Here is a 24,898-nt window from a genome sequence, read left to right as displayed (position 1 = left end):
ATAATTTAAAAGAAATTATTTAAAAATATATATTAAGAAAGCTTATATTGAATGATAACTGAGTTTTTGTGTGTTTATATATTTTTTTATTTAATTTTATGAAGCACATTACTAGATAAAATAATATAAATAAATTCATATGCCTTTAAAATCCAGCATTAATTTTTTAATGAATAAAGGTTTACATATTTATTCAGTTTTATGTTAAATTTTATTTATCATAATTAATATATTTAAATAATTCATCAAAAACTTTTTATTTAAGCCTCCGCCTCAAACTGTTGAAAAGGATCAGTTCAATATATCAAATGATGAATATTATAATCCAAAAATGACTCAAGACAGTGCATTAAAACCAAACGTTGGAGGTAATTTAATACAGGTGAGAATAAAATATTAACTCTTTAATGAATTATATAGTTTATATTTACAAGATACTCCTTCCTGGTATGCCAAAACCTTTAAGATTTATTAATAAACTTATATTTTATGTTGTTTTACAACTTGCTGGAGGAGTACTGAATCGTTAATGTAAACAAAAAGAAAGGTTAAAATGTAATGAGTAGAATATAAACAGTGGTATTAATATTCCAAAATGAGTTATATTAATCTACAATATATTGTACTGTATTTATTTGATTCTAACACTATTAATTCAAAATTTAAGGGACATGAAAATTTTTATAAGCTTCAGTAGCATAAATTTATCAACAAAATTACCTACAATTTTTATTTTTGATTAAAATGCTAAAATAATTGAATAAACTATATATACATCACAGCATTTACAGTGGTCTTCTGTATACATATGTTTATGTTTCAATGCTACATAATAATGTAATCTTTCTTGAGATATTTTAAATGATAAAAGACTACAGATGATAACAGGATGAATAGATATGATGAAATAATGACCACTCTTACTTTGTCAAACTGGGAAGTTTCTTTTAACATTGAATGATGTCTGGATGTTATTCTGGTTGCATAAACATTACAATGTGAATCTTATATTTAAGGATTATAGGAAGTCCTTGACTTTCATATAAACTTTTTCGTACATAACACTTTGATATCCCTGTCACTTCTAATACAAATTCATGCTTTTGTACACTTTTAGCTGCCAAAGAAAATGTTGTGCTATTGTGTAGCAGCTCTTTCTGCCAGTTTTGTTTTTATTTTTATTGTCTGTTTAATCTATGATTATAATGTTTTACGCCTTGTAATATATTTACTGTAAAAAGTAAAACTTTTCTACCTTAACCTGATATTTACACAGTTGTTTTAATAAGAGATTTTATTAATAGTCTGGGAAATGGAATACAATATGCTACTCTATTGTTTGACTTTCATACAATTTTTTAGAAACACATTACATGCAAAAGTCAAGGACTCTTTGTACTGTATCCATTGTTATACCATGTTGAACTTAAAATTGAAAAAAAATGACTAAGATAATGTAATTCCCATATCATTTTGTTTATTTAAAATGATTATTATTAATATAATTATTCTGTTACTTCAAAAAATTAACTTTACTAATATGTTATTTAGCATTCAATTCCCGCTATTGAACTTCGTGCTCCCTTCTTCCCGACGCACATGGGTCCATTAAAGCTTCGAAGTTTTCATCGTCCAATGCTAAAAAGATATTCGCACGGTCCAATGTCTCAGCCAGGCACTCATGGAGTAATTCCTCTGCTTAAACACATTAGAAGGAAAGCTAAGGTAACTACGATTTAACAATAATTTTGTATTTATTGTAAAAAAACAAAATTTGAATAATTATTAATTAAATAATTAATTTTGTGATGAAATTTATAAATTAAAATGTAATTACAACAGTTGCGGGAACAAGAAAGACAGGCATCAGGAGGTGGAGAGATGTTTTTCATGAGAACTCCAGAAGATCTGACAGGAAGAGATGGCGAAATTATTCTTGCAGAGTATTCTGAAGAGCACCCTCCTTTAGTTATGCAAGTTGGCATGGCTACAAAGATAAAAAATTATTATAAGAGGGTAAATTTATACTTATTTGTTAAATAAGAAATTAAAAACATGATGTTAAACTGATTTTCACTTATTTTTTAAAGTATTTTACAACTTTTTATTATTACTTCCCATGAAGGAAAATAATATCTTTCCAGCAGAATTATTTATTCAAATAAATATTTTGAAAAACTATTTGGCAGGTCATTTTCAGATTATATATGAATTTACATTTAGAATTCAATTTATAAAATTCAAAGTTTGATAATTCAATTTATACATTGGAGTCTATATGTGAATTTTTATGTAACTAGAAGATGATTTGTCAAACGAAGCAAAAACATTTATGTAATTAAATTAAATAATTTTAATTATTGAAAAAAGATATTATTTTTTTAATTGTATGTTATTTTACTGTATTATCCCTTGAACACTAATTGGAAATTTTGTATGTCAAAGTTCTGTTGAACATTTGAGAGAAAGTTTGAATGCGAGGACAGCTCTACACAAGAATGGAATTATTCTGGTTCAGATGTTCAATAGAACTTTAACAGGTGTTTAGAATTTTCAATTCATGTTCTAATGATCTGAAAAATGCTCAGTCCAATAAAATTTTGACTCCTTCAATCAGTACAGTTTTGTTATATTTTTACTTGTTACCCTACTTGGTATTTATTTATATTATTACCTCAGTGCTAATGTTTAATCTTTAATATTCTAAAACAAATGAATCTACACAAGATTTATTTGAATAAAATCTTATATTACATGTATAAAATTTTGATTTTAATAGTCTCAGAAGTTTGAATCCTCAGAAATATTCATGGAATGACTTGAATAGTATGGAATATTCAGTTCCACACTATTCAGTCTTTCACATTATGGATTGGCAAGAAGGACTTGCAAAAAATATCTTTTTAATGGGATACCATTAAAAATTTAAATTTCCATTAAATTATAAATTAAAAATTTAAATTCCCATTAACTTATAAATTCTTTTGTTACTAGTATAAATTCTGTTAGGGATATACAGGATAAGACTCCTTATCTGATAAAGAGACTCTTTTCTTTTATAAAAACAATATATATTTTATAAAGTATATCATATCTATTGAAGATGAGTTAATTTAAGTTTCAAATTCACACTCCTTATAAATTTTTATGTTATTCTATTCTTAATATATGCATTTGGAACTTAAATTAACCCATCTTTAGTAGATATCAGTGGAATGTAGTCCTTGTAAATTGTGTATTATCTTTATAAGAGCCAGTTTGTGCATCAAAAATTATGCTTACAAGTTTATAACCAGTGTAATATGTAACTTTAAAGATCATGGTGTTTGCATGTAACTCATTATACTTATTTTGAAAACAATGTCTACATCAAAGGAAGTAAGCAATGAAACAAAATGAAATTATTGTAAGAAATATTGTAATAATTAAATGTGAATGCCATTCAAGCCATGATTATCTTTGATCCAACAGTTAATGAGAAATTATTTAGTATATAAATCACCAATTGTTCATGATTTGGCCATGCAGTCATGAGATCTTGCATTTTTTGCACTCCATTCTTTGTTGAGTCCTAGAACACTTTCCGTGACCTCAAGAGAGTTGTATTTCTTAAATTTCTTTACTTGATTTAGCTTATTCTCTTTTAACATACTGCAAAGTTTAAATCTAAAACTATAAATATTTATCAGTTTCTATTCATTTAGTTACCTTGTTACATATTTAATATAGTTTGTGTTTCTTACCTTTTCATTTCATATTATGTCTCAACATAATATGAAATGAATGTTCTGCCTCAATTCATTTTCATTTTTTGTAATGTCTTTGCAACATTGTTAAATAATTCATGGATCTCTTTAAACTTTTTGAACTTAATCCTAGTAAAATTGTCATCTTTTTACTTGCCACATTTGTAAAAGTAACATGAATCTTTTGTTACATGTGATTGTAACAAAAGATTCATTACAAGCAAAGGATTACTTTGATTTGTTACCATTATAACATTATTTTATAATGTAAGCTTCTAATGGGAGATTTTGCTTATACGTATAAGCTCTGTGACTGTTTATAAGGTTATGGTGAAGTATATTATAATGGAAAATACCAATGCACAAACTCACTAAAGAGTATTATCCTAAATCTCCTTGTTAACTTATTGTATATGGAGATTCAGTCCTTGCAGAAGTTGAAAGAACTTTCTAGACAAGCAACAGTTTTCGTCAACCTTCTACAAACTAACATTACATATGATAAATTTTATCATAGATGTGTATATAGGGTATCACTTCAATATTTATTCAGGTTCATCTCTCCAGCATTGTATAAATATTTTATTGGTTATGCAGTCACAATAGTATTAATATATTCACTTTACAGTTAATGTTTGTGAGTACAAGGCATTTTAGTAGCACTTTTAAGATTGCATGATGTTGACTTTTTTTATATAGTCATCAGCATCATGTTTTTCCACATGATTTGTCAATATAGCATTTTTAATTTGCCTCTTTTATTTCCTTTGGAATTATTGCAAGGTTGCTGTTGAGAACAAATCACACAGGAACCCTTTCTGAGTAGTAAAAGTAGGTTTGTTTTCTATAATTTAAAAGGGTTTATAGAATTAAATTACAGAAAATAAACCTACTTATTCCACTCAGAAAGAGTTCCTGTGTGATTTGTTCTCAACAGCAACTTTTTGCTAATTCCGAAGGAAATACAATGAATTGAGAGAACAGTAAGCAATCAAGTACTAATTTGCCTCTTGTTCTCGTTATTGGAAAATTTATGTATTGCTTTGATTTATATGTGCCCCTTTCTCAAATTAATTCATTTATTTTACTGTAAACATTGAACTGAAACAAATGAATTGTCTGCATATATTCATATGATGCTGAAGAGATTTCTTTTATACCTGGAGCTATTATTTTTACTCTTCTACACAATTCAAAATACATAAAAGAAAACTTAGTTTAATCAAAAATAATAATAATTAAGATGATATATTACATCACTTTTCCTACAAGTAATATACAAAAACTAAGTAATTTGTAGACAAGTATATATGTCTTTCTATAGAATTGGTTGCATAAAAAAATCTACAAAAATTGTTGAAATTTAAATTTCTATTTATAGAAACCAGGAAAAGATATTGGAGCTCCGGAATATAAATATGGAGAAACTGCTTATGCTCATACCTCACCATTTCTTGGTTCCTTGGCTCCTGGACAGAGTGTTCAAGCATTTGAAAACAATTTATTTCGTGCACCTATATACGACCACGAAATGCCCGATACCGACTTTCTAATCATTCGAACGAGGCAACAGTTAGTATATACTTTTTAAATTATTTATAAAATGTAATTTAATATAGGGGATATTCAAATATTACATAAGTATTTAAGGAGAGAGGGATGGAAGAAAATCTTATACGGAGAGAGGAGAGGTTAGTTTGTTTCTTATTCAATTATTACCCTGTTAATTATTACCCACTCTTCGTGAGGTCCTGGAATGGTCTACATTGCAGCATCGCATTTATGTACTGATGCTTCATGTGAACATCATAAAAGTTTGTTTTTAAGGAAAAGCTTTTTATTATTTAGTATTTTAAGAATATATTTTATCCATTGGTTTTGTATTATTCTGTATATAAATTTTTTTTATTAATATAATAGTATTTTCCATTGTATTACATGCAATTTTTTCAGCATACAGTAGGGATATCACTCCCCACAGGGACAGTGAATGCATCAGTTCAAATTAATATACAAAATCTGTTGTATCTCATATTTATTCCCTTATTTTCACAGGCAAGAAAGGGGATAAATTAATACAAGTTTATACAGTTTAGGGGATTACAATGCTCCTTATTTTAAGTAAATAATTCTATATTTATAGGTATAGTATTTCATTCAGTAAGTAAAATATTCGAAGGTTAAAATGTACAATTTATATCTTTGGATATTTTACTTACTGAATGAAATACTATACCTATAAATATAGGATTATTTAGNTTAACTAAAATCTTTAATGTACTGAACATACAGTTTAATGAACTTTTTAATAAATATTCAAAAATATTCATTGACCATTTTCATTATTTTTGTCATCCTAACATTTAACAGTTTAGATTACTGATTAGAGAACAATATATGACACTTCATTTTACTGAATATTTTCATGTCATGCTAAAATCACATACCACTAAGTCAATTAATTTGTAACTATTATTTTATGTAATACTTATTTCAACTTAAAAATTATATATAGATTTCAACCTAGTTGCATCAAATCTCTTTCTGGACAAGGTATTGTTCGTGTTATAGCTGGAAGTGAACATTCTGTTGCTCTTACAGCAGACTGCAAAGTTTACACTTGGGGAAAAAATGATAGTATGCAGCTTGGACATAGTTTAAGTTCAAAATCAGTGTTATCACCTAAAAGTATTGAAGTAAGTTTATTTTATTATGAGTAATCTAGTAATAAAATGATAACATTTTACTGTTTTAATTAACAGCTATCTCAGCATCTGGTATGGGATATAGCAGCTGGTGCCAATCACACTTTATTACTGACAGATATCAAGACAACTCATATAGCCCTTTTCTATTGTGGTAGTCATGACAGGTAACTAAGTTTACAACAACCTCTAGCTATATATTTATTATATTATGATTTAATGTGTTATTACTCTAAATATGATTTATTTATGGAAAGTTTTTGGGTAGAATTGTCAGCTGTTATAGTGTTTACTGGAGCATAATAATTATTATAAAAAACATTTTATATAAAAAATTTTAAACTTGAAAACTTTATATATATGCACATATATGTGTAGTGATAATTAATCTTTGAAGAAAATCTTATAAATATGTTTACAATTGAATTATTATTAAACAAAAATATTATATATAAATTTATCTGCTGATTCATTAATAGTGACCTTATTTTGTCTTGTTTGATTAGAATGTTTATTAATGCATAACTTTTCAGTGCAAATAATTCAGAAAGTTGCTCATGTTTGAAGAGAAGAGGTCTTATTCAACTCAATATTTTAAAAAAGGTATAAATATACTGTATAATATTTTGTTTTTCCTTCACTATCAATATAAATGTTAATATTATTAATTATTTTAGAGTGGTTTAGTTACAAGGATATTTGCTGGTGGACCTTATGCAGGATGTGTTGTTGATCAGCAAGGCATTGGTGAAATGCCTGTTCTACATGAATTTGCTGCAACAGAAAGAAGATATTATAATCAATTACAGATTATTCTATCAAAAGTATTCACACCGATGTTGAAAGATGATAAAAGTTAGAAAAACTATTTACTTTAATAATTTTATAATCTAAAAATTAAAAACAATAATAATCTAATAATAGATATTAATGTTTTATCAGGTCAACATTTACTTGATATTTCTCCAATATTTGCTGATTCTGTTAAATCCTTAATTGGCCAATTTGCTGAAATGATAGATATGGTTTCATTGAATGCAAATGATTTAACACTTCTTGTTCAGGGACAATGTCATTTTGATTCTATTTATATATTAGAAAATGAAGAAGAATGGTTGAATTTATATTTAAATTACATCAAATCTCTCAGTGATGTTATTGCTGTTAATGCACTAACTGCATATGGAAAACATGTTGGGTAATGATGAGCATTTTAAAAATCATTGTAAAATGTAATTATAAATATAACTTTATAACATTAATTTTTAAAAACTTTTAGTCCATCTGTGACAAGTATTGCACATAATATCCTTGGAGATATTGGATTAGAGCAAAAAAGCATTCTTGATATCTTGATTTATTTATTGCATATACCCATTAAGAGAATAATGGATTATGTTAGATTATTTACAAGAATTTCAGCAATTGTTCCTAAGGTAACATTTTATATTTTAATCTAAAATTAATATATTTAAATAATGGATTATGTTAGATTATTTACAAGAATTTCAGCAATTGTTCCTAAGGTAACATTTTATATTTTAATCCATAATTAATATATTTAAATAATTCATCAAAAACTTTTTATTTAAGCCTCCGCCTCAAACTGTTGAAAAGGATCAGTTCAATATATCAAATGATGAATATTATAATCCAAAAATGACTCAAGACAGTGCATTAAAACCAAACGTTGGAGGTAATTTAATACAGGTGAGAATAAAATATTAACTTTTTAATGAATTATATAGTTTATATTTACAAGATACTCCTTCCTGGTATGCGCAAACCTTTAAGATTTATTAATAAACTTATATTTTATGTTGTTTTACAACTTGCTGGAGGAGTACTGAATCGTTAATGTAAACAAAAAGAAAGGTTAAAATGTAATGAGTAGAATATAAACAGTGGTATTAATATTCCAAAATGAGTTATATTAATCTACAATATATTGTACTGTATTTATTTGATTCTAACACTATTAATTCAAAATTTAAGGGACATGAAAATTTTTATAAGCTTCAGTAGCATAAATTTATCAACAAAATTACCTACAATTTTTATTTTTGATTAAAATGCTAAAATAATTGAATAAACTATATATACATCACAGCATTTACAGTGGTCTTCTGTATACATATGTTTATGTTTCAATGCTACATAATAATGTAATCTTTCTTGAGATATTTTAAATGATAAAAGACTACAGATGATAACAGGATGAATAGATATGATGAAATAATGACCACTCTTACTTTGTCAAACTGGGAAGTTTCTTTTAACATTGAATGATGTCTGGATGTTATTCTGGTTGCATAAACATTACAATGTGAATCTTATATTTAAGGATTATAGGAAGTCCTTGACTTTCATATAAACTTTTTCGTACATAACACTTTGATATCCCTGTCACTTCTAATACAAATTCATGCTTTTGTACACTTTTAGCTGCCAAAGAAAATGTTGTGCTATTGTGTAGCAGCTCTTTCTGCCAGTTTCGTTTTTATTTTTATTGTCTGTTTAATCTATGATTATAATGTTTTACGCCTTGTAATATATTTACTGTAAAAAGTAAAACTTTTCTACCTTAACCTGATATTTACACAGTTGTTTTAATAAGAGATTTTATTAATAGTCTGGGAAATGGAATACAATATGCTACTCTATTGTTTGACTTTCATACAATTTTTTAGAAACACATTACATGCAAAAGTCAAGGACTCTTTGTACTGTATCCATTGTTATACCATGTTGAACTTAAAATTGAAAAAAAATGACTAAGATAATGTAATTCCCATATCATTTTGTTTATTTAAAATGATTATTATTAATATAATTATTCTGTTACTTCAAAAAATTAACTTTACTAATATGTTATTTAGCATTCAATTCCCGCTATTGAACTTCGTGCTCCCTTCTTCCCGACGCACATGGGTCCATTAAAGCTTCGAAGTTTTCATCGTCCAATGCTAAAAAGATATTCGCACGGTCCAATGTCTCAGCCAGGCACTCATGGAGTAATTCCTCTGCTTAAACACATTAGAAGGAAAGCTAAGGTAACTACGATTTAACAATAATTTTGTATTTATTGTAAAAAAACAAAATTTGAATAATTATTAATTAAATAATTAATTTTGTGATGAAATTTATAAATTAAAATGTAATTACGACAGTTGCGGGAACAAGAAAGACAGGCATCAGGAGGTGGAGAGATGTTTTTCATGAGAACTCCAGAAGATCTGACAGGAAGAGATGGCGAAATTATTCTTGCAGAGTATTCTGAAGAGCACCCTCCTTTAGTTATGCAAGTTGGCATGGCTACAAAGATAAAAAATTATTATAAGAGGGTAAATTTATACTTATTTGTTAAATAAGAAATTAAAAACATGATGTTAAACTGATTTTCACTTATTTTTTAAAGTATTTTACAACTTTTTATTATTACTTCCCATGAAAGAAAATAATATCTTTCTAGCAGAATTATTTATTCAAATAAATATTTTGAAAAACTATTTGGCAGGTCATTTTCAGATTATATATGAATTTACATTTAGAATTCAATTTACAAAATTCAAAGTTTGATAATTCAATTTATACATTGGAGTCTATATGTGAATTTTTATGTAACTAGAAGATGATTTGTCAAATGAAGCAAAAACATTTAAGTAATTAAATTAAATAATTTTAATTATTGAAAAAAGATATTACTTTTTTTAATTGTATGTTATTTTACTGTATTATCCCTTGAACACTAATTGGAAATTTTGTATGTCAAAGTTCTGTTGAACATTTGAGAGAAAGTTTGAATGCAAGAACAGCTCTACACAAGAATGGAATTATTCTGGTTCAGATGTTCAATAGAACTTTAACAGGTGTTTAGAATTTTCAATTCATGTTCTAATGATCTGAAAAATGCTCAGTCCAATAAAATTTTGACTCCTTCAATCAGTACAGTTTTGTTATATTTTTACTTGTTACCCTACTTGGTATTTATTTATATTATTACCTCAGTGCTAATGTTTAATCTTTAATATTCTAAAACAAATGAATCTACACAAAATTTATTTGAATAAAATCTTATATTACATGTATAAAATTTTGATTTTAATAGTCTCAGAAGTTTGAATCCTCAGAAATATTCATGAAATGACTTGAATAGTATGGAATATTCAGTTCCACACTATTCAGTCTTTCACATTACGGACTGGCATGAAGGACTTGCAAAAAATATCTTTTTAATGGGATACCATTAAAAATTTAAATTCCCATTAAATTATAAATTCTTCTGTTACTAGTATAAATTCTGCTAGGGATATACAGGATAAGATTCTTTATCTTATAAAGAGACTATTTTCTTTTATAAAGACAATATATATATTTTATAAAGTCTATCATATCTATTGAAGATGAGTTAATTTAAGTTTCAAATTCACACTCCTTATAAATTTTTATGTTATTCTATTCTTAATATATGCATTTGGAACTTAAATTAACCCATCTTTAGTAGATATCAGTGGAATGTAGTCCTTGTAAATTGTGTATTATCTTTATAAGAGCCAGTTTGTGCATCAAAAATTATGCTTACAAGTTTATAACCAGTGTAATATGTAACTTTAAACATCATGGTGTTTGCATGTAACTCATTATACTTATTTTGAAAACAATGTCTACATCAAAGGAAGTAAGCAATGAAACAAAATGAAATTATTGTAAGAAATATTGTAATAATTAAATGTGAATGCCATTCAAGCCATGATTATCTTTGATCCAACAGTTAATGAGAAATTATTTAGTATATAAATCACCAATTGTTCATGATTTGGCCATGCAGTCATGAGATCTTGCATTTTTTGCACTCCATTCTTTGTTGAGTCCTAGAACACTTTCCGTGACCTCAAGAGAGTTGTATTTCTTAAATTTCTTTACTTGATTTAGCTTATTCTCTTTTAACATACTGCAAAGTTTAAATCTAAAACTATAAATATTTATCAGTTTCTATTCATTTAGTTACCTTGTTACATATTTAATATAGTTTGTGTTTCTTACCTTTTCATTTCATATTATGTCTCAACATAATATGAAATGAATGTTCTGCCTCAATTCATTTTCATTTTTTGTAATGTCTTTGCAACATTGTTAAATAATTCATGGATCTCTTTAAACTTTTTGAACTTAATCCTAGTAAAATTGTCATCTTTTTACTTGCCACATTTGTAAAAGTAACATGAATCTTTTGTTACATGTGATTGTAACAAAAGATTCATTACAAGCAAAGGATTACTTTGATTTGTTACCATTATAACATTATTTTATAATGTAAGCTTCTAATGGGAGATTTTGCTTATACGTATAAGCTCTGTGACTGTTTATAAGGTTATGGTGAAGTATATTATAATGGAAAATACCAATGCACAAACTCACTAAAGAGTATTATCCTAAATCTCCTTGTTAACTTATTGTATATGGAGATTCAGTCCTTGCAGAAGTTGAAAGAACTTTCTAGACAAGCAACAGTTTTCGTCAACCTTCTACAAACTAACATTACATATGATAAATTTTATCATAGATGTGTATATAGGGTATCACTTCAATATATATTCAGGTTCATCTCTCCAGCATTGTATAAATATTTTATTGGTTATGCAGTCACAATAGTATTAATATATTCATTTTACAGTTAGTTTTTGTGAGTACAAGGCATTTTAGTAGCACTTTTAAGATTGCATGATGTTGACTTTTTTTATAAAGTCATCAGCATCATGTTTTGCCACATGATTTGTCAAGATAGCATTTTTAATTTGCTTCTTTTATTTCCTTTGGAATTATTGCAAGGTTGCTGTTGAGAACAAATCACACAGGAACTCTTTCTGAGTGGAAAAAGTAGGTTTATATTCTATAATTTAAAAGGGTAAACCCTTTTAAAATTAAATTACAGAAAATTTATTTAATATTTTCTTAATATTTAATATACTTATTTAATATATAAGTAGGTTTATTTTCTGTAATTTAATTCTAAACCTACAGAACCTACAGAAAATAAACCTACTTATTCTACTCAGAAAGAGTTCCTGTGTGATTTGTTCTCTACAGCAACTTTTTGCTAACTCCGAAGGAAATACAACGAATTGAGAGAACAGTAAGCAATCAAATACTAATTTGCCTCTTGTTCTCGTTATTGGAAAATTTATGTATTGCTGTGATTTATATGTGCCCCTTTCTCAAATTAATTCATTTATTTTACTGTAAACATTGAACTGAAACAAATGAATTGTCTGCATATATTCATATGATGCTGAAGAGATTTCTTTTATACCTGGAGCTATTATTTTTACTCTTCTACACATTTCAAAATACAAGGTCTGTTCAAAAAGTATTGGACCTTTGGTCGGTAAAAATAAATTTATTGACTTTGAGGTACAAAACCCTAATCCCCTTCAAAGTAGTCTCCTTGGTAATGTATACACTTCTCCCAGCATTCCTGTCATTGCTGGAAACACTGCTGGAACGCATCTTTTGGAATGGCCATCAGCCGGTTCGTTGGATTTTGCACGATGTCTTCTCTCGACTAAATTCGGGTTCCTTTTAGCGGCATTTTCAGCTTGGGAAATAGCCAAAGGTCACACGGAGCCATGTGGGGAGAGTATGGAGTGTGACGAACCACAGGAGTGTAATGTTTGGCGATGAAAGCCTGAATCAGATGCGCAGAATGGGCGGATGCATTATCACGATGGAGCTGCCAAGTTTTGATCGACCACAGATCCGATCGTTTGCGTCGCACTGTATCGGAAAGACGACGAAGGACCTCCTGGTAGTACTCCTTTGCGATGGTTTGGCCTTGTGGTGCGTACTCACGACACACCACCCCACGAGAGTCGAAAAAACTGTCAACATGACCTTTGATATTGCTGCGGACCTGCCGCGCTTTTTTTGGCCTCGAGGATCGTCCCCGAAAGCCTGCTGAATCTTGCAAATTTTTTATGCCGGGTATCGCCAAGGTTTTTGGCAAAATTTGATGTAATATCGCTGCTCACGTTGTTCAGTCATTTTCCAGCTTAGTGAAATCCGACGAGAGCGCACTACATGACCTCACTCATAGGCCAATTGCCAACGACTGACGCTTCCTGCAGGCGGGAAAAAATTCAGGGCTGTGCATGACTGTCCCCTCTACAACTCCACCGAAAGAGGCCTGTCGCGCATCATTGGTTTACGCGGAAAAGAAAAAGGTCCGATACTTTTTGAACAGACCTTGTACATAAAAGAAAACTTAGTTTAATCAAAAATAATAATAATTAAGATGATATATTACATCACTTTTCCTACAAGTAATATACAAAAACTAAGTAATTTGTAGACAAGTATATATGTCTTTCTATAGAATTGGTTGCATAAAAAAATCTACAAAAATTGTTGAAATTTAAATTTCTATTTATAGAAACCAGGAAAAGATATTGGAGCTCCGGAATATAAATATGGAGAAACTGCTTATGCTCATACCTCACCATTTCTTGGTTCCTTGGCTCCTGGACAGAGTGTTCAAGCATTTGAAAACAATTTATTTCGTGCACCTATATACGACCACGAAATGCCCGATACCGACTTTCTAATCATTCGAACGAGGCAACAGTTAGTATATACTTTTTAAATTATTTATAAAATGTAATTTAATATAGGGGATATTCAAATATTACATAAGTATTTAAGGAGAGAGGGATGGAAGAAAATCTTATACGGAGAGAGGAGAGGTTAGTTTGTTTCTTATTCAACATTACCCACTCTTCGTGAGGTCCTGGAATGGTCTACATTGCAGCATCGCGTTTATGTACTGATGCTTCATGTGAACATCATAAAAGTTTGTTTTTAAGGAAAAGCTTTTTATTATTTAGTATTTTAAGAATATATTTTATCCATTGGTTTTGTATTATTCTGTATATTAATTTTTTTTATTAATATAATAGTATTTTCCATTGTATTACATTCAATTTTTTCAGCATACAGTAGGGATATCACTCCCCATAGAGACAGTGAATGCATCAGTTCAAATTAATATACAAAATCTGTTGTATCTCATATTTATTCTCTTATTTTCAGAGGCAAGAAAGGGGATAAATTAATACAAGTTTATACAGTTTAGGGGATTACAATGCTCCTGCTTTTTAAGTAAATAATCCTATATTTATAGGTATAGTATTTCATTCAGTAAGTAAAATATTCAAAGGTTAAAATGTACAATTTATATCTTTGGATATTTTACTTACTGAATGAAATACTATACCTATAAATATAGGATTATTTAGTTAATAAAAAGCATAAGAATATAACAAACTTATGATAAAGAAGTACACAATAGTTATACTCACTTATATGGGAAGGAGGGGTTAATGATGACAGAAATTATGTTTGAATATCCATTTATTTATAAGTTAATTAGAATTGCTAACTATCAGTCATAAAAATGATTTGATATTATTCACATTTGATCATTTATGATGATATTTTGATTTGAAAAAGATTAATCTATGGTTAAAACAATTATCATAATGCAGATAGTTTAATGTATTTGTTATAAAGACATATAATAGACTAACATGCTAACTTAATGTCTACATTACATTAACATTGCACTGATTATAAATTAATTAATTATTGCAATTGATGTGTGTATATTGTATTTTAGGTGAATTTAATATGTCACATTCAGCTGAAAGTTGTGTTTATATTTCAGTTACTACATCCGAGAGATCGAAACAATATACACAATAGGCCAAGAGCTGCCGCTCTTTGAAGTTCCAGGTCCAAATTCCAAAAAAGCAAATAATTTTATCCGCGATTTTCTTCAGGTAACTTCTATAAGCAATAAGAATGAGTACAAATAAAAGAAAAATATATAAAATTACTAAGTTACAAAATATTTTAGGTTTTTATCTACCGTTTATTCTGGAAAAACAAAGATACTCCTCGTCGTATTAAAATGGAAGACATAAAGAAAGCTTTCCCATCACATTCCGAAAGCAGTATTCGAAAACGTTTAAAACTATGCGCCGATTTTAAAAGGACTGGTAAGAGTTTGAATTATAAATATTCTAATATATAAAATTTAACTTGAAGTATAATTCATTAATTAATATATTATTGTAATTAGGAATGGATTCTAATTGGTGGGTTCTTAAACCCGAGTTCAGACTTCCGACCGAAGAAGAAATAAGAGCAATGGTTTCACCTGAACAGTGCTGTGCCTATTACGGAATGCTGGCTGCCGAACAAAGATTAAAGGTTTGTTTTCATTTGTATGGTCAATTCTGATGCATTTCAATGTCTAGACATAAATTCATAAACTTAATCAGGATGCTGGTTACGGTGAAAAATCTCTGTTTGCTCCCGAAGAAGAAAATGATGAAGATATGCAAATGAAAATGGATGATGAGGTTTATATCTTTTATATTGAATACATAATGCTTTATTGTATCTGAATATATAGTAATTATAATCTTGTTTTAGGTGAAAACTGCTCCATGGAATACGACACGTGCTTTTATATCTGCCATGAAAGGAAAATGCCTTTTGCAACTAGCAGGAGTAGCTGATCCAACAGGCTGTGGAGAGGGTTTTTCATATGTTAGAATACCAAATAAACCTCAACAATCAAAAGTAATTATTTTTAAAAATTTAACATTAATTTGGATCATCTTTTGACCTTCCTTGCCTTCAGGTTCTTCCTAGATGTTTTTGAACATTATTTTCTATACATTTTTGTAGATTATTGTTTAGTGTTTTTCTGTTGTTGTCATAGATGATGTTCTTTAAACTCCTTTTTCAATCTAAGGAATCAATTTCTTCAATTGAAAGGAATGGAATCTTTCTCTTTCTAGGCCCAAGATCACATTCCCTCTTTTTTATTTTCTGATGATCCTTCTTCTTCAGAACAATAGCAGAATAACCTACGATATTAATTTTATATTTTTTTATATAATATATTCTTTTATTTTGTAAGAATATTGTTTACTTTGATTGTAGAGAAACAGAATTAGTCCATATTAAGAGTTTTTTTTTTTATTTCATCTATTTTATATTAGAAATATAAAACGTGATATTTTGAGTATAGCAATATACAGTGGTTCCTAGTATTTCAAATTTGATTCATTTGAGAAGTATGTTTGAACCTGAATCTTTCAAAATACGAGGCAAATTTTCCCATTAGAAACAATGGAAAGTGAATTAATCCATTCCCAAACCTTAAATGGTACCCATTTCAATAAACTTACAGCAAATTCATATAATTTAAGGTAAAAATAACACAATTAAATGCTCTAATAATAAATTAAAACATGAAAACAGTAAATAGAATGTGTAAATACTGTATAATAAAATGAAAGTTGCATTAACTGGCTGCATGCAGTCGACTTCGACATATTAAACATGGCCGCATGATTCATCACCTGTGTACTGCTTTAATGCTTTGTGATAAGTTTCTTTTTCACCACCCCGCATCAGGATCACCTCAAACTATTGGAGGCAATGGAAATATTTAAGGCGGGATACAAATCCACCTGCATTAATTTTAAGGAGGAAATGTCGCTTTCTACGGCAAGGCAAGTCCTAATGGACAATAATATTTAATTTTATTTAGGTTTATAATGTTTTAAATTAAAAAGCAGTTCACATTTCGAATCTTATAGTAGCATACAATGTTTGAATAAATTGGAATGTGTGCGCTTTTGGAATACGAAATTGAATGCGTTCTAAAGAAGTTTAAGACCAGCTTGCAATAGATTTAAGTAAATGCCTGAAGAAGAGCCAAGAAGAGGCACTAAAACGAAAACATTAGCTCTAAAGAAACATTTTTTTGCTCTGGTTATTTGATTTGAAGTAAGAAGATTTAAGTTTCTTTTTCGTCTAAATTGTTGATATTACATCCTTTCTCTTGTTAGATTTCATTGCTTCCACACAGTTTTCATATTTCATGATTAATAAGTAAAGGTTATATTTGAGTTGAACAGAAAATTTTTGAGTATTTTTAACAGCTGTTGTTACTTAACTTAAAAACTGTGATTTAAATGTGAAATTTATCACATTATTGCTAATTTGAGATTGTATTCTTGATTCAGGAACTTATTTTATGCTTTGAGTGCATAAAATAATGACTCTTCAAAGTTTGAACTCTAAAGTGAATTTTTGTCGAATTTAGCATGTGAAATTAGTCATTTGAAGTATGAGGTACCACTGTACATACACCAACATGTACAGTACATAAGTTCTTGCCAAATTTAAAAGAGTAGCTCACCCTCAAATGTTTATTTGAAATAGATTAAATAAACTCCTGAATAATATATAATAGCTAAATGCTGAAATTTGTCTAGTAAATTTTAGTAATTACTGAGGAACTACATGTGATGTTTGCTCTATTTTTAAATTAATTTTAATTACCCTCATGCTATTTCATTATTATTATTAAGATTAAAATAATACAGATTACAGAGTATAAATTAATACAGATGTATTTAATTATTAAAATTTTCTTTCTGTAGGAAGAAGGAAGCAGTCAACCTCCTGCAAAGAAAACTGTCACAGGTACAGATGCAGATTTGCGCCGATTATCCTTAAGCAATGCAAAACAGTTATTAAGGAAATTTGGAGTTCCCGAAGATGAGGTAATTATTTCAGAACTTAAAATAATTTTTATTAGGATTTTAAAAAAAATAAAACTTAAAATATGAACAATTAATGAATCTTAATTTAAGAATTAAATAACTTTAATAACCTCTTGAGTAGCATTTCTCAAACTATGAGTGTGACCCAATATTGGGTTGTGTTAAAATTTTAATGGATAATGCTTAATTTTATTTTGTTATATAATATACAGTTACTCCAGTTTACCAGGCTTTTTAAAAATTTATATTGTAAACAGTTGGGTTGCAGAATCATTACAAACAAATATATTGGGTTGCATGAAGAAAAAGATTGAGAAATGCTATTCTAGATATCCTGTATTTTGTATTCAGAGAACAGAGACATGTAACATCAATAGAAGGGTAGATACTGAGAAAAATAAACTAAAACTAGTATAATATAATACACATTTAAAATATGTATTACTCTTCTTAATTATTTTGAGTAATTAATTGTTTGACTGTGAATTTATACTTCTTCGTACAGTTTTTACATAAGCTATATTTATAATAATTATTATGATATTTCTGCAATTTCCATGCAAACTTTTCTCATATTTTAAAGATAAAGTGTTACAATTAATGATTTTGTTAGAACTAGAATAAGAATTAAAATATAATCCTCATTAAAAAAACTTGTCTTACGATGCTTACTTTGATCAGCTATGTCAGTATTCATTGTGTAGTAACTTAAATCTGAATTTATGTACAAAATGGTGTCCTGTCTTTTCTAATATCTTTGTGTTTAAACAGAAACATATCTTTTATTTTAATATGCTTATTTTGAATCATCATCAATTTAAAATTAATTAATTAGAAATATTTTATACATCAGCTAATGCAGATTTTCTTTGTTTAAAGAAAGTAGACACTGCAATATTTAAATTTCTATGAGCACAACTTACATTTTTCTTATATTTTGATTAGATAATTTCTTATTTTATTTATCTGATAAAAATTTTTTATGACCCTCTGTAAGCTTAAATTAATAAATTTATTAAAATATAAATGAACCATGAATAAATATTTTATAATTCTTATTCTTTCTAATCAGATTAAAAAGCTCTCGCGTTGGGAAGTTATCGATGTTGTAAGGACTTTGTCGACGGAACAGGCAAAAGCTGGAGAAGAAGGTACGTTTGGTATTTATAGTTATTTTTAAGTAAAAGTAATTTGATATTAAATTTTGATGATGATGATGTTTCAGCAATGAGTAAATTTGCTAGAGGAAATAGATTTAGTATTGCCGAGCATCAGGAAAGATATAAAGAAGAGTGTCAAAGGATATTTGAATTACAAAACAGGTATAAATCAGATAATATTTAAATAATTTGTAATAAAATTCAACTTTAATCATTGTTTACAGAATATAAACTATGTAAAGAATGTAAACAAAAATTAGAGAAAAATATTTAATCAGGAATTTAACTTCATAGTATTTGTAGTAAACAATGTTAATATAATGGAAAGTATACATTCAATGCAACTAGATTACGTGTAGTGGATCAGTAATAGAAACAAATATGCTAAAATAAATAAATGACACAAGAAAAAACAAAAACGAACTATTTTCCTTTATCTTGATGCAGATACTTCCAAGTTTGCCATGGTTGTATAGTTGAAATTAGAATAATGTATTGTGTGTCAGGGAGCTTCTGAGTTCTACTGAAATGGCCTGCTGTAAAAATGAGTTAGGCTGAGACAAAAATGAGGCACGAATATACCCCATCTTTGTCCTTGCATCCCCAGGGCATTACTTAACACATTCCTGACAATGGTTATATTATTGTAATAATAGACTTGGCAGTCCAAATATGGGTCACATTGCTTTGTACTCTTTTCTACATTTTTTATAAGCAATATTATCTTCTAACTATACCAATTCATTTTTCTGTAAGGAATTCATTTTCATTTTTCTATATGCAAATATTTCATGTTGGTGAATGAGACTATTGTAGTGTTATGTACAGCAGATATTGTTTTTTCTCTCTGTAGATATTAAATTGTTAAAATTTAATATTTGAATAATTTTTTCAGAGTTTTGTCATCGAATGAAATATTGTCATCAGATGAAGAGTTTAGTTCTGAAGACGATTCAGATATTGAAGAAATGGGAAAAAATATAGAGAATATGTTGTCAAATAAAAAAACTAGTTCTCAGGTAAAGTGTTGATATCTTGTAAACTGTTATAAATTAAGTGCAGTTATTTTAAAGTATTGAAGACAAAATACAAAATCTCTGGAATACAATTAACACCAACAGAGTCGACTTTTCTTTATAGACTCTTCTCCATCTATACATGTACAAATTGTTTAATTCCATAAAAATTTTTATAATTATCTGACCAAGAACTTCTAAAACATTTTAAAAATTAACTTCTAGTTAAGCATGATGGAGTCTGAACAATATTCTAGTCACATTTGACTAGAACACTATCCGTACTCCATACTAGGGTTTCTCAAACGGGATTCCGGGATCCCGGTTGTTTTTTTAACCTGGGAAATTTTTCTTATCCCGGGAAATCCCGCAAATTTCTTAAAAACTCACTTTTTTTTCTTATTTTGTGTTAAGGTTGAGGAATTTTGCAAATAGAAAGGATAATTAATTCATAAACTGTCAGAATACATTTGTATTTATCAATTTTAAACCTACTTATTAGTTTCTTAAGTTTTNCTTGCATTTTTTGCACTCCATTCTTTGTTGAGTCCTAGAACACTTTCCGTGACCTCAAGAGAGTTAGTTGTATTTCTTAAATTTCTTTACTTGATTTAGCTTATTCTCTTTTAACATACTGCAAAGTTTAAATTTAAAACTACAAATATTTATCAGTTTCTATCCATTTAGTTACCTTGTTACATATTTAATATAGTTTGTGTTTCCTACCTTGAAATGTCTCAACATAATATGAAATGAATGTTCTGCCTCAATTCATTTTCATTTTTTGTAATGTCTTTGCAACATTGTTAAATAATTCATGGATCTCTTTAAACTTTTTGAACTTAATCCTAGTAAAATTGTCATCTTTTTACTTGCCACATTTGTAAAAGTAACATGAATCTTTTGTTACATGTGATTGTAACAAAAGATTCATTACAAGCAAAGGATTACTTTGATTTGTTACCATTATAACATTATTTTATAATGTAAGCTTCTAATGGGAGATTTTGCTTATACGTATAAGCTCTGTGACTGTTTATAAGGTTATGGTGAAGTATATTATAATGGAAAATACGAATGTGCAAACTCACTAAAGAGTATTATCCTAAATCTCCTTGTTAACTTATTGTATATGGAGATTCAGTCCTTGCAGAAGTTGAAAGAACTTTCTAGACAAGCAACAGTTTTCGTCAACCTTCTACAAACTAACATTACATATGATAAATTTTATCATAGATGTGTATATAGGGTATCACTTCAATATATATTCAGGTTCATCTCTCCAGCATTGTATAAATATTTTATTGGTTATGCAGTCACAATAGTATTAATATATTCATTTTACAGTTAGTTTTTGTGAGTACAAGGCATTTTAGTAGCACTTTTAAGATTGCATGATGTTGACTTTTTTTATAAAGTCATCAGCATCATGTTTTGCCACATGATTTGTCAAGATAGCATTTTTAATTTGCTTCTTTTATTTCCTTTGGAATTATTGCAAGGTTGCTGTTGAGAACAAATCACACAGGAACCCTTTCTGAGTAGTAAAAGTAGGTTTGTTTTCTATAATTTAAAAGGGTTTATAGAATTAAATTACAGAAAATAAACCTACTTATTCCACTCAGAAAGAGTTCCTGTGTGATTTGTTCTCAACAGCAACTTTTTGCTAATTCCGAAGGAAATACAATGAATTGAGAGAACAGTAAGCAATCAAGTACTAATTTGCCTCTTGTTCTCGTTATTGGAAAATTTATGTATTGCTTTGATTTATATGTGCCCCTTTCTCAAATTAATTCATTTATTTTACTGTAAACATTGAACTGAAACAAATGAATTGTCTGCATATATTCATATGATGCTGAAGAGATTTCTTTTATACCTGGAGCTATTATTTTTACTCTTCTACACAATTCAAAATACATAAAAGAAAACTTAGTTTAATCAAAAATAATAATAATTAAGATGATATATTACATCACTTTTCCTACAAGTAATATACAAAAACTAAGTAATTTGTAGACAAGTATATATGTCTTTCTATAGAATTGGTTGCATAAAAAAATCTACAAAAATTGTTGAAATTTAAATTTCTATTTATAGAAACCAGGAAAAGATATTGGAGCTCCGGAATATAAATATGGAGAAACTGCTTATGCTCATACCTCACCATTTCTTGGTTCCTTGGCTCCTGGACAGAGTGTTCAAGCATTTGAAAACAATTTATTTCGTGCACCTATATACGACCACGAAATGCCCGATACCGACTTTCTAATCATTCGAACGAGGCAACAGTTAGTATATACTTTTTAAATTATTTATAAAATGTAATTTAATATAGGGGATATTCAAATATTACATAAGTATTTAAGGAGAGAGGGATGGAAGAAAATCTTATACGGAGAGAGGAGAGGTTAGTTTGTTTCTTATTCAACATTACCCACTCTTCGTGAGGTCCTGGAATGGTCTACATTGCAGCATCGCGTTTATGTACTGATGCTTCTTGTGAACATCATAAAAGTTTGTTTTTAAGGAAAAGCTTTTTATTATTTAGTATTTTAAGAATATATTTTATCCATTGGTTTTGTATTATTCTGTATATTAATTTTTTTTATTAATATAATAGTATTTTCCATTGTATTACATTCAATTTTTTCAGCATACAGTAGGGATATCACTCCCCACAGGGACAGTGAATGCATCAGTTCAAATTAATATACAAAATCTGTTGTATCTCATATTTATTCCCTTATTTTCACAGGCAAGAAAGGGGATAAATTAATACAAGTTTATACAGTTTAGGGGATTACAATGCTCCTTATTTTAAGTAAATAATTCTATATTTATAGGTATAGTATTTCATTCAGTAAGTAAAATATTCGAAGGTTAAAATGTACAATTTATATCTTTGGATATTTTACTTACTGAATGAAATACTATACCTATAAATATAGGATTATTTAGTTAATAAAAAGCATAAGAATATAACAAACTTGATAAAGAAGTACACAATAGTTATACTCACTTATATGGGAAGGAGGGGTTAATGATGACAGAAATTATGTTTGAATATCCATTTATTTATAAGTTAATTAGAATTGCTAACTATCAGTCATAAAAATGATTTGATATTATTCACATTTGATCATTTATGATGATATTTTGATTTGAAAAAGATTAATCTATGGTTAAAACAATTATCATAATGCAAATAGTTTAACGTATTTGTTATAAAGACATATAATAGACTAACATGCTAACTTAATGTCTACATTACATTAACATTGCACTGATTATAAACTAATTAACTATTGCAATTGATGATGTATATTGTATTTTAGATGAATTTAATATGTTACATTCAGCTGAAAGTTGTGTTTATATTTCAGTTACTACATCCGAGAGATCGAAACAATATACACAATAGGCCAAGAGCTGCCGCTCTTTGAAGTTCCAGGTCCAAATTCCAAAAAAGCAAATAATTTTATCCGCGATTTTCTTCAGGTAACTTCTATAAGCAATAAGAATGAGTACAAATAAAAGAAAAATATATAAAATTACTAAGTTACAAAATATTTTAGGTTTTTATCTACCGTTTATTCTGGAAAAACAAAGATACTCCTCGTCGTATTAAAATGGAAGACATAAAGAAAGCTTTCCCATCACATTCCGAAAGCAGTATTCGAAAACGTTTAAAACTATGTGCCGATTTTAAAAGGACTGGTAAGAGTTTGAATTATAAATATTCTAATATATAAAATTTAACTTGAAGTATAATTCATTAATTAATATATTATTGTAATTAGGAATGGATTCTAATTGGTGGGTTCTTAAACCCGAGTTCAGACTTCCGACCGAAGAAGAAATAAGAGCAATGGTTTCACCTGAACAGTGCTGTGCCTATTACGGAATGCTGGCTGCCGAACAAAGATTAAAGGTTTGTTTTCATTTGTATGGTCAATTCTGATGCATTTCAATGTCTAGACATAAATTCATAAACTTAATCAGGATGCTGGTTACGGTGAAAAATCTCTGTTTGCTCCCGAAGAAGAAAATGATGAAGATATGCAAATGAAAATGGATGATGAGGTTTATATCTTTTATATTGAATACATAATGCTTTATTGTATCTGAATATATAGTAATTATAATCTTGTTTTAGGTGAAAACTGCTCCATGGAATACGACACGTGCTTTTATATCTGCCATGAAAGGAAAATGCCTTTTGCAACTAGCAGGAGTAGCTGATCCAACAGGCTGTGGAGAGGGTTTTTCATATGTTAGAATACCAAATAAACCTCAACAATCAAAAGTAATTATTTTTAAAAATTTAACATTAATTTGGATCATCTTTTGACCTTCCTTGCCTTCAGGTTCTTCCTAGATGTTTTTGAACATTATTTTCTATACATTTTTGTAGATTATTGTTTAGTGTTTTTCTGTTGTTGTCATAGATGATGTTCTTTAAACTCCTTTTTCAATCTAAGGAATCAATTTCTTCAATTGAAAGGAATGGAATCTTTCTCTTTCTAGGCCCAAGATCACATTCCCTCTTTTTTATTTTCTGATGATCCTTCTTCTTCAGAACAATAGCAGAATAACCTACGATATCCTATATACGACCACGAAATG

At 28.2% G+C, this 24,898-nt stretch overlaps 1 protein-coding gene across 1 annotated transcript in view; it reads left to right on the top strand.

Annotated features, from left to right (window-relative positions):
* LOC111636839 (transcription initiation factor TFIID subunit 1-like) overlaps positions 1 to 24,898 on the top strand; it is an 89,704-nt gene that overhangs the window by 39,351 nt on the left and 25,455 nt on the right. The window contains exons 15-28 of the mRNA XM_023382217.1: positions 266 to 382; positions 1,552 to 1,725; positions 1,843 to 2,016; positions 9,622 to 9,795; positions 13,881 to 14,071; positions 15,171 to 15,285; positions 15,363 to 15,504; positions 15,588 to 15,718; positions 15,790 to 15,870; positions 15,944 to 16,093; positions 17,971 to 18,093; positions 19,166 to 19,244; positions 19,319 to 19,415; positions 20,149 to 20,272. Coding sequence (XP_023237985.1) covers positions 266 to 382; positions 1,552 to 1,725; positions 1,843 to 2,016; positions 9,622 to 9,795; positions 13,881 to 14,071; positions 15,171 to 15,285; positions 15,363 to 15,504; positions 15,588 to 15,718; positions 15,790 to 15,870; positions 15,944 to 16,093; positions 17,971 to 18,093; positions 19,166 to 19,244; positions 19,319 to 19,415; positions 20,149 to 20,272 — 1,872 coding nt within the window. The remainder of the gene's footprint in view (positions 1 to 265; positions 383 to 1,551; positions 1,726 to 1,842; positions 2,017 to 9,621; positions 9,796 to 13,880; positions 14,072 to 15,170; positions 15,286 to 15,362; positions 15,505 to 15,587; positions 15,719 to 15,789; positions 15,871 to 15,943; positions 16,094 to 17,970; positions 18,094 to 19,165; positions 19,245 to 19,318; positions 19,416 to 20,148; positions 20,273 to 24,898) is intronic.

The sequence above is a fragment of the Centruroides sculpturatus genome, unplaced genomic scaffold (genome assembly GCF_000671375.1).
Source record: "Centruroides sculpturatus isolate CEXI.00-Female unplaced genomic scaffold, Cexi_2.0 scaffold1100, whole genome shotgun sequence".
Lineage (NCBI taxonomy): Eukaryota > Metazoa > Arthropoda > Arachnida > Scorpiones > Buthidae > Centruroides > Centruroides sculpturatus.
This window is presented reverse-complemented; position numbering and strand designations above follow the sequence as displayed.